Raw genomic sequence first — 11,351 nt, 5'->3', positions numbered from 1 at the left:
AAGTAGTATTCGGTTGTAGTTTCATATTTTTGTATTTGAATGATGTATGAAAGGTAGAAATTAGTTGTATAATAAATCGTTGCAAATGAAAAGATTAGCTTTGGTGGAAACAGCCATGTAGGGACTGTAATTTATTCCCTTATATATATGACTTCCTGCTCGCTATTTTCTTTGTTCCTGTTTCTCTTGTCAACTCTGCTTTTTCTTACCTCAGTGAAAGGGTGGAAGCATGACAGCAAAAGAAGTTTTGAGCTTGCAATTGATAATTTAAGCATTGGATTGAGACAATACACTTCCTTTTCTTCCGTCTCCTCATTAGAGAATACCATTCATTGGAAAATCTGAGCTTTAATAACACTCTCAGAATATAGGTGCTTAATATTATGTTTTGCTATAATATAAGCTGACATGGACATAAACTGAGTAAATAGAAAACTTTATATTGGCTTATGCTACATAAACTGAGTAAAGTAAACTCGTCGAAGAAGAAGACAGACATGAAATTGTATTAAAATTGTATTATATTTGTATATAAATTATATTTAAGTTGTATTCTGTTGTAGTTTCGTATTTTTGTATTTGAATGATATATGAAAGGTAGAAATTAGTTGTATAGTGTATGAATCGTTGTATGAAATTTATATTTAAGTTATAAATACTATTTTTTTACATAAAGTTATTGATATGTATCAAAATTGTATTAAGAGAGGAGTATTAGTTGGAATTTCATAGAGGAAGAAGAACACACCACATACAAAATATATACAAATCATTTACAAAATATGTACAAAAGATATATTGTATTAAAATTGTATTTAAGTTGTATGGTGTTGTAGTTATATTTAACTAGGTAAGAATGATGTATAAAAGTTGTAGATAAGTTGTAAATAAGTTGCATATTGTATAAGTAGTTGTATGAAATTTATTTTTAATATGTATGTTGTTGTAGATATATCAAATTTGTACAAAATTTATTTTTAATTTGTATGTTATTTTACCATACATTATTCTTTTCTTATTCGATTTGTTAAAGAAATAAAAGCAGAGAATGAATTCTAAATTAACTCATGTGCACTCATTCATGTTTGTTTAAACAAAAAAACATGAATATTGTAGCAAGAATATTCCAAATTGACTCATATGCACTGATTCATGACGTACACATTTCAGCCCTCAAAGTTAATTGAGTATAAACTTCAAATTTGATTGAACATGAAATTGTTCGTGAAAAATAAAGCCTGCAAGAAAATAAAAGTGATTTCACCCATTAGAATTTTGGTCATATGATACAACAGTTTTTTATATAATAGTTAAGATAAGAATTAAAAAATCTTCACGGATACAATCAAAATATCTCCAATGACACATCAAAAGGGTCTATACTTGGACGTACTAATGTACCCAGGTTCACAAGGTTAATTAATAGAATGGAGAGTATTGGGATGTTGATCAATTCCCGACAATTATTAGTAAAATAGGTGAGACTGCAACACAGTCGAGAGACTACATTACAATTGATGCAATCTTGATTTTGTACTGCAAACGTAGCTAGTATTGATACAAAGATGTAGTTAACATAGATTATCAGCCACCTCAGCAAAAATATTGATACAAAGATCATTCCCATTCTAGTAATGAATTTGGAACGAAAAGCTGACTCAGTAGCGTCCCAACCGCTAGTATCCTTACCGAAAGAGGAGTGGAGAGAAAGTATGAAAATGATATAACTAAATACACTAATTTAAGTCACTAATAATAGATTATATATAATTTATAAGTAATTTTTATTTAGGGTAAATAATATACAAAATTAGGACAATTTTAGTAAATAAGTTTTAAATATTGTATAGGAAGAAAAAAATTTCAAATTGAAAATTTATAACATACGTGTGTTTGGTACGAAGGAAAATGTTTTCCATGAAAAATGTTTTTCATGGAACATGAGTGAGTTTATTACTTATTTTCCCTTGTTGGTTGGTGGGTAAACACATTTTTCCGAAAAATACTCTTTTTGTTTCAATAAAAGAAAATACTTTTTACTAAATTATTTTATTGAAATCAAAGAAAATATTTTTTCTATATCATGAAAAGAAAGTATTTTTTTGTTAAAATAAAAAAAAATAATTATATCATGAAAAGAAAATACTCATTTGTTAAAATAAAAAAAAATACTAAAAAAGAAAATACTATTAATAATATTTCTATTTAGGGTGGGGTTGGGTTGGGGTGGGTGGAGTTGGTAGGGATGGGGAATGAAAGGAAGATAAGAAAAAAGTCTTGAAAAATATTTTGTGAAAAATATTTTTTTTCGATCGGAGAAAAATAAGTTTATCATTAAAATGTTTTACAGAGTGTTTAATCCAACAAAACATGAAAAAATTGGAGGGAAAATGTTTTTCTTCCTCCCAAACAATTAGCTCGGAATTATGTAAACTGTAGCTAGGGAAGTTTAGCTGAAAAATACATAGTTTTTTTTTTTTAGCGGGAGTAGTAATTTGGCACTAAAATTTTTTAAAAACTTTCTTTGGTTGGATCTGTGTTTTTCATGTTAAAAGCCCTTCCGTCTCCGAAAAAATCAGCCAGGAAGTGAGTTTTTCACTTTTAACTTCTATTTTTCACTAGCCGATGGTTGTTTTGACGCGTATGCTATTTTTTGTGTGGTTTTAGTTTATTAAAGAATGAATTTCTCGTCTCTCCTTGTCTCTGCAAAAGGAAGACTCATTAAATTTGTCAAAACGAGAGATGGTGAGTGTTAAATGGGTTGTTAGAATTGCAGCTCAGTTGTTCGATAAACCGCCGCAGCTAACAATATATTTGGGTGAACATAAATCTTACCTTGGGTTGCCAGTGTTATTGATATGTTGGTTCTGACTAAGACTCCGACTTTTTCCTTATTTCAGCTTGGTTTATAGAGATAGTCTCAGCGAAAGAGGAATCATTTAATTTGATAAAACTTAGAGATAATGGTGTTAAATGCATTGTCAGAATTGCATCCCAGTTGTTTGATAAAACGCCACAGAGAATAATATATTTGGTTGAAGTGAAATCTGACCGTTGGTTGCGGGTGTTATTGATACGTTGCTTCTGACCTTCTGTTCTACTAAAAATGTACTATGATTCTTACCGTTCCGAAAAAAATCTGAATGATTTCATGTCTTTTCTTATTTCAATTTGGTCTTAGAGATTGTCTCTGCAAAAAGGAAGACGCATTAAATTTGATTAAACTAGAGATAGTTGGTGTTAAATGAGTTGTTTGGATTGCATCCAGTTGCTTGATAAAAAGTCGGAGCGAACAATATGTTTTGGTTGAAGTGAAATCTATGGTTGCAGATGTTATTGATCTGTTGGTTGTGTTCTACTAAATCAGAATGATCTTCTTTCCTTATTTCAGCTCGCCTATAGTGATTACTTACATGCTCCCGTACATGTGATTTACTTTATGCTCTTATCTTAATTACCTATAACAGATGCACATTAGTATTGACGAGTAAAGTAAATTAGTTGGAACTTAACAACATTATATTTATTCCTATTGAAGCAGGTTGGACATATTTTTTGTCTTTTGATTCTATTCCCAGGTTTTACAAAAGGGGGAGCTTCCTATATTGTAGAAATGCATTGCAGAAGACGCAAAGATGGTGTCAAGTCAATTAGTAACCCAAAGAAGGTGTTTATGGAAGATAAAAAGGCTTCAGCTCCATTTATGTGGAGATGGCTGGAGTTCGGAAAGTAACTCAAAAGTGGTTTCTGCTGAGTTCTAGGGTACTGGTAGTTGATTTACTCAGAGAATGTTTATCCGAAGTAGTTAATGGTGATAGCCTGACGAGAATGTTTTATCAGAAAGAATTATTTAGTAAATATGGACACTAGAAGTTTATTTATTCTGGAAGATAATGTTTTTGTATGATGGTTGACGGTTAAAATTTCAGGTTTTGATGGCGGAAACATTGTCCTCGTAGTAGCTCTGAACTTAGCTCCCGGAGGTATGTCATTTTTCTGTCACCTTTACTTACATTTTGTTGAGTCATGCTGCTATGGTTTAGGTAATTCCTTTATCTCATTTTATATGACTTGTCTAGTCTAGCAACAGATTATCTAGAATCACGAATTATATAGCAAATGTCGTGAAGTTATTTCAATGTCAAGAATCATGATCATTTATTTTTGTTTTTCTTTTGCACCCTGGGATCACTCATCAGAAGGAGAACCACTATGATCCACTTCCTTCAGATCTTGATACTTGTAAAACCAAGCACATGTTACATAGTAACCAAAGTTCAATACTCCCCCCACAACCAATACCCAATACACATTGTCCAGCCTTCCCTTATTTATGTTACCTGGTAACCATGTAGTTGTCTTTCTAACAACATCAATTAGAGCAGTAGCCAAGTAAAATGCTATACCAACGAGCACCGAAATCATAGCGGTTGCCATGTTCTTTAAGGTTGTTGGGAATTCTTGGTAGTACAATGCTACTTGTCCAGGATAATGGAATGCCTCTGCAATGCCAACAATGGCTAACTGGGGTACTAGCCATAACACTGACATAGGCACAATATTAGAACCTTGATCAACGTTGTTGGATTTTGCTACCTTTAGCCTCTTTGACTCCACTAAGGCCGAGACACCCATCCCCAGAGCATTGAGCACATGCCCAATCCCAATTCTTTGGAGAGGAGTTAGGGATTTGCCGGTCAATTTCTTCCATGCAGGAAAGAGAAACTTGTCTAACAGAGCGAGGAATATAGCAGTAGAGATCAGGACAAAGACGAGTATGGAACCAGCTGGGATTTGGAAATGGGGTCCTATATGACGGTCCATTGCCAAGGCTTGAAGTACTGACAAACTTGCTTGTACGCCAATTGATGTTCCAAGAAAGAAACTACTTGACCATAGTGGTAAGATTCTTATTAAGGATTTGAAATCCTCTACTTCTTGTACTGAACAAAGACTCCATGACTTAGCTGTTGAACCATCTGGTTTAATATCACCTTCACTTTCAATGGCCGCATGGTTCAAGAACCTGCAGCATCATGAGCAACTTCAATTCTATATGAAAGTAACTGCACATGTGCCTGGCATATGCATCAATAGAGTATATGTTGAACCCCTCTCAACCCAAAACCTTAATGCAATTAATGAGTGGAGTACCTCAGGACCATTTAAACACCTTTAGAAACTCTTAGCTCCTCACCTATGAAGAACGATTGTATTCTCAATAAGTACAATTTACTTGCCAATAATTCACCACTGAGATAATATAGAAAATACGAATGATGCAAATAAAGCATAAGAATGAAGAGCATAGGAGTACGAGTCCTGCTCCTTTTTTTATGTGTTAATTTTTTCCACGTAAACACAAATAGTCTTATCTACAGGCAGTAAGTTCTGCCGAATCGCTTGCGTCTAGTCTAGATTCGGTGGATGTCCCAAGTTCTAAGTGAAGACACAGCAAACACCTAGAGCGAGATGTTACAAAATTACCTGCAGTTTTTCGAGGGCGCAACAGAGTGACTTTCCCATCCATGGTAGAAATACTCGCCAGTCGATGGGAGTGGCACTTTTCTTTTCCTAATACTTGCAACCACAACGCGAGCCAAACTGGTGAACGGACTACCTCCTGGCTTAGAGTTGGAGTAAAATCTGCTCCCCATTAGGAAAATGACTAAAGCAAGAACGTTGGTAGCTACACAAATGAAAAATCCCACTTTCCAGCTCACATTATCTTCAACGTAGACTATAGCTGTTGATGCTACTACAGAAGCAGCATACCAAAAGAAGAAGAACCAGTTGAAGAAAATCCCCTGATCCTTTGGCTTATCTAGTTGGTCGGCTCCCATCGTTGAAAGGGTTGATCGGGTACCACCACTCCCCAAAGTTGCTAGAATTATGGCTGCATATAGTACTACATATTGAACTCTTGGTTTAGGGCTACATGAGGTTGAGTCAACTTCGCAGGGTTTAGGCCTCAAAGAATCAAGAGTCGCTGTTAAAGCTAAAAAGATTGTGCCCTACAAATAGGAACAATAATAGACATCTTGAGAATGGGTAAAATGGTAGAACGTTCATTAATATATGTCTTTTCAGTTATTTATACACCCTTCAAGAGCCTGTTTGACTTAACTGATTAAAATTAGCTAATAAGCATCAAGTGCATGGCTAAAATTACTTAAATACATGGAAAAGAAAACATAGCATAAATATGGAATGGAGAGGGAGTTTGAAGTTTTGTTGTGCGAAGAGTGTTTTGAGGGTTAAAAAAGAGTACTAGGAAAAAAAAAGTTCTAGCTCAATCAAAAGCTGAAAATTTATAAGTTAGAAGTTACCTAACTTATATATTTTGGATGATTTGCCTCATAATAAGCTTGACTAGTAAACATTTTTTGTGTTAATTTACCAAATGTACAAATCAGCCAAAATAGTGTTTATAAATTGATTTGACCAACAATAAGCTTACCCAAATTATAGTAACTTCTTTTTCTATATTCTCGTTAGTTTTCTTTTAAATATCTAATTCTAATTGGAGCAGTAAGGGGTGATAGTTGAAAAAGATGCAGTTATTACACCCGTTATAATTTAAATTCTAATGCATCAATCAATTTAACAAGGTCTAACAACAACAATATTGTAGGTACCGACAAAATAGTGATATACTACTTACCAATAATGAGATGATGGATGAAATCCAAATGGTAGAGAAGCAACCAAGAAATGAGTCGGCAATAATAGCAGCAAGGACGGGAATCAAACTTCCAGCGCCATTAACCAGGTTTGATATCTGAGCAGCATCGATGCTCTCCACTTCAAATTCCTTAATCAGATATACTATAAGGTTGCTTTGCCAACCCGCAAATGTTAAGGTCAAGCCTACTGAAGTCGCTGTTTTTATCATGGAATTGAAAAGTCAAGTTGAATATCGTATTAGTACGATCAATTAGTTAATACACTGATATTTTAAAAAGAATTTTAGGCAGACAACTTACTATAACATGCTAAATCCTTATATTACACCATTTACATGGATGTATCACTCCATCAAATGAAATAAAAATACGTTTAATTGTATTCAGCTATTTGAGTAATGGCTCCCTCACTGATGAACAAAACAGAAAAAGTGGGGAAGAAATAAGTAATGACTCAATTAAAAGGCCAAAGATGTATATATGATCTGTCTGGATTTGCTATTGGAAGACTTACAAACCAAGTTGACCAGTCTTTATCATCTTCCTTCAGTATTTTGCAGTAATCTTTGAGTATGTGATGAATCAGCTATATTTGTGCATTATCTAGCAAAACTCGGGCAAAATCCAACACATATACTGAAGTATTTTAGAATGTCAGTGCTAAGTTGTATTGTTGAGATGAAGAGATCTCATTCATCCCACTGTATCCTTGGTGGTCATATTCATATTACACTCAATTATTATTAAACTATCACCTGTACCTGGACATGAGAATTGATATAAACATGAAATGTTGGTATATAGTTGTTAGTGGGGAGAGAGAGAGAGAGAGAGAGAGAGAGAGAGAGAGAGAGAGAGAGAGAGAGAGAAACCTATGATGAAGGGGAAGGTGATCCAGCCTCCTAGTTTACCATGTGCCTCTGATGGAGCTTCCATGGCTGAACAAATGATAAGTTCAAACTTTTGGGAGAGCACCAATATATGTCACCTCAAAAATCTGTAAGCATGGACCTTTGGATAGAGAAGTTTCATAAAAAGAAAAGGTAACAACTGATGTCTCTATGAAGCCCATGCGTTTAGTTGACTTTCAGGAAACAAATAGTACTATTCTCATAGTTATGCTTCTATGGGCCCTGTTCCCCTTTATATACTCTAATTTGCCGGCTTCTTCACTTCTCTTTCTGTGTATCTCATTACATTTTCAGGTGCAGTAATTAAAGATTTATTTAAGGGTCATCCGACCAAGCTTCCAAAATTAACCTTTTAATATTAAATCAGGGTTCAATTTCACTTTCCATCCCGGCCGACTGAGTATATTAAGCAAATTAAAAGAAATATACATTTCTGTAGTTGATATACTGCACCTGAAAATGTGATGATGATGCTTGATGTTCCGGAACAAAGAGGCTTACATATGAAGTTCTAACCTATGGCGAGTATAGTAATTAGTTTGAATAGCTAATTTGGCGTGTAAGATAAAAGATGGAATAGCTGGTATATCACATGTTAGGGATATAGTAGATATGCCCTAGATCCAATCTCTATGTGATGATTTGAACATATTTTTGTGAACATTATTTGATATAAAAATATATGGCATTTGATATTCTTTTATCATAGTTATTATCAATTGCTTGATTAATTTGATAAGGTCCTTGATTAAATTTTGAGACTTGTCATCGTGATGGAGATCATGATAATGAGAGTGAAATTTCTTACAATTTAATCTAAATTTGTTCTTGATCGTAGGATTGTTAATTTGGACATTAGTAATCCAGTTAGATCAATATGCATGCGATCGTCTTTATGGGATAAAGATTAGTTGATCTAATTAACTAAATCACATAGATAGATGATGCATATAAAAATATAATCATTGAACCGACTCATTGGATAATTCCTAATGGTTAGAATTACCATTAACTGTCAATAGGATATTCTCTTGAAAAATGTGATGTAAGAGTTTCCTTTGACCTGAGATCGCCATAGTAATTGACAAGTTATTTATTGTACTTTGATACTAGACACCTATGGCCCTAGGGCGATAATTGAAAGGATATTGGGTATGATTAAATACTTGTAGAATTAATGATTGATCAAGATGGAATCTGTCAATTCTTGGTAATGAGTTTAACCTCCATGTTGTCATGAATTATAAACGACCAAACTAATACCTTGGCCACGGCAATTAAATGAAAAAAGAAGAAGAGTTTCTTAGGTCATTCAATGGTTGATTATATTTAACATGAACACATAGTTGGTCGCCTATTAGGATTTGACAGTTGAACCATATCCTAGGGTGACCCAGAGCTATAAGGACAGAAGGAATTATTATATTATTATTCTACTGGTTCTTGAGAGTAAATTGTATATTTCATTCTATTCGGTCATTAAGGAGTGTTGCTAGGCTCTACCCTTGATTAGTAATATTGGTATGATCAATTTACTACCGGCTTAGTATTGAATCTAAGGGGTCGCACACTAACGAGTGTTCTGATCTTTGCTAAAGGATTAATTAACTTATTATTTGGCAATTGAATTAAAGAATTTAATTAGTCAAATAAATAAAGTTATTAGTCCAAATGAAATATTATTATATTCTTTGCTAGCACAAAGAATATAATTAATATTGTGAACAAATTGAAGTTTTCTATTTGGAATAGAAAATTGTATCTCTTGGTTAAAATATATATATATATATATATATATATATAAAATTAATACTTATTTTATATAAGATTTGTTATATAAAATATTAATTAAACAAAAACAGGTTGTTGGAAACTTATTATGTGAAATCCAATTGAAATTTGGATTCACGTATAAAGTCCACAAAGGACTACGGCATACACGTAAATCCCATTAGGAATGGGATATACGTTTTCCATTAGAAAACCTTTATAGTATTTAATTTGGAATTGAACTTATGGAAGGTATATAAAGTATCTTCGACGGTCACGTTAACGTGATTTTTCGATTTTTCCATAAAATTTATTTTTGAAGTAAACTTTTAGCCTAGGTACCTCAACCAAATAGGAAAAAGGTTTATAGGTGATGTTATATGAAGGGTGATGGAGAAAATTTACCATAATATTGTTTTTGAGAAGAAAATCACTCTGTGAAAGTGAGAGTACAATACAAAGCCAAGAGAGAAAATACAATTACAAAAAAAGTGTTTTCTTGTTCTTCTATCTTTGAAGTTGAGATTTTTGAGAAAACTTTCAACACAATATTTCATTCAATTTGTTCGCGGGTTTCATTAATCAAAGAGTTGATAGCAAGCATCAGTCTCGGTGTGGATACGCATAGAGTCTTCGCACTATCGAAGAAATATTTGACACGAGACTCTCTTCACCAGGTACGTGTTAGATCCGATCTTTGATGTATAAATAAATTTTAAACACGTAAAGATCTGCCTAGAATTGTTATTGTCTTCCACTGCGTGTTACGAACATCTATATGCAATCCTACGTCACATTCGTGTTTGAGGATTTAGGATCCATTATAGGAGCATGATTTTGTGGAAATTAACCACAAAAACCAAAATACTAAGCATTTCCTCTTGCAGTGCAATATGAAAGAATTTAGTTATACACATTTGTGATAGTAGGTGGTTATCATTTCCCCAAATTATTAAAAATATTTATTATAGAAATTTAACCAGTTTGAATTAAATACTAATTACCAGAATTTTTTATTTAATAAATATTTTTAACTAAGACCGTGAATGTTGCCCTGGTTTGAAGAAAGCATTAAGCTCATGATGACGATCTAGGAAACTTTATTGGCCTTCAAGATCTCTAATAATATCACTTTCATGCACGTTGTGTTGTTTCATAAGAGTATTTGTTCTTTTCCAATACATACAACGATGCAATCCATTCATTATGCCACATTCTGATAAATTTGGTGAGTGGTAATGAAGGCTTATCTTGGAATATTTCTGATAAAGTAAGCATTTACGACGAGGAATGATGAATTCAAGACTGAAAAAGTTTGTTGAAGTTGAGGCGACAACGCACAAACTGATCACAAAACTACTGACCAATAAATTTGGAGAGTGTAGGTAGTGTAATCTTGAAAGAAAAATAATAAAATTTTCTTAATTTGTTAAAATACACAAGTAATTAAAAAGAGAAATATATTTTAGTAAAAAGGAAACGGGGGGAGGGAGTATATGTTAATTGTCTCTTGCTTAATGTTTACGTCTCCATCCTAAGTTGCTTATAATAATATGTAGGATTTAAGTTAGGGATATACACCGTTGGTATAAAGAGGTTTTTTTTACATGTAGAGTCGGAGACATAGTTTAACCAATTATGTCTGATTATTTACCTACGAAAATGGTTATGGGATTGAGTGAAAATTATATATTTGAGTTTGTCAGGTTATGGGTAATAACTTTCTTTGAAAATTTTCGGATTCGGGCACGTGGGCCCGGGGGTAAATTTTTAGAAACTTTCAATTTGGGTTGAGTAATTACTCTAATAGTTAAATAATGAACTTTGGAGCATATATTGATTAATTTATATAATATTTGACTAGTTCCGAATTTTTCGGCACCGAGTTGAGGTTTTAGAGCGAATTTGAGGCCGGAAAGCGATCTTTGAGACAAGGTAAGTCTCTTGTCCAACCTTGTTAAAGGGGATTTACCCCATATGTGCT

General features: G+C 33.2%; 1 protein-coding gene and 1 long non-coding RNA gene across 2 annotated transcripts; one reads left to right on the top strand and one right to left on the bottom strand.

The window, feature by feature from the left end:
• Positions 1–4,130: 4,130 nt before the first annotated feature.
• Positions 4,131–8,436, bottom strand: LOC104100826 (protein NRT1/ PTR FAMILY 2.7-like). Its single transcript, XM_009608160.4, has 4 exons — positions 7,559–8,436; positions 6,665–6,882; positions 5,488–6,014; positions 4,131–5,026 (listed from the first exon to the last, which is right to left on the bottom strand). The coding sequence occupies exons 1-4, from the start codon at positions 7,620–7,622 to the stop codon at positions 4,189–4,191; spliced, it is 1,647 nt and encodes a 548-aa protein (XP_009606455.1). The 5' UTR covers positions 7,623–8,436; the 3' UTR covers positions 4,131–4,188.
• LOC138893355 (uncharacterized) lies at positions 4,790–7,557 on the top strand. Its single transcript, XR_011408717.1, has 2 exons — positions 4,790–4,901; positions 6,635–7,557. It is a non-coding gene; the product is annotated as an uncharacterized lncRNA (long non-coding RNA).
• Positions 8,437–11,351: the final 2,915 nt, after the last annotated feature.

The sequence above is a fragment of the Nicotiana tomentosiformis genome, chromosome 6, assembly GCF_000390325.3.
Source record: "Nicotiana tomentosiformis chromosome 6, ASM39032v3, whole genome shotgun sequence".
Taxonomy (NCBI): Eukaryota; Viridiplantae; Streptophyta; class Magnoliopsida; order Solanales; family Solanaceae; genus Nicotiana; species Nicotiana tomentosiformis.
This window is presented reverse-complemented; position numbering and strand designations above follow the sequence as displayed.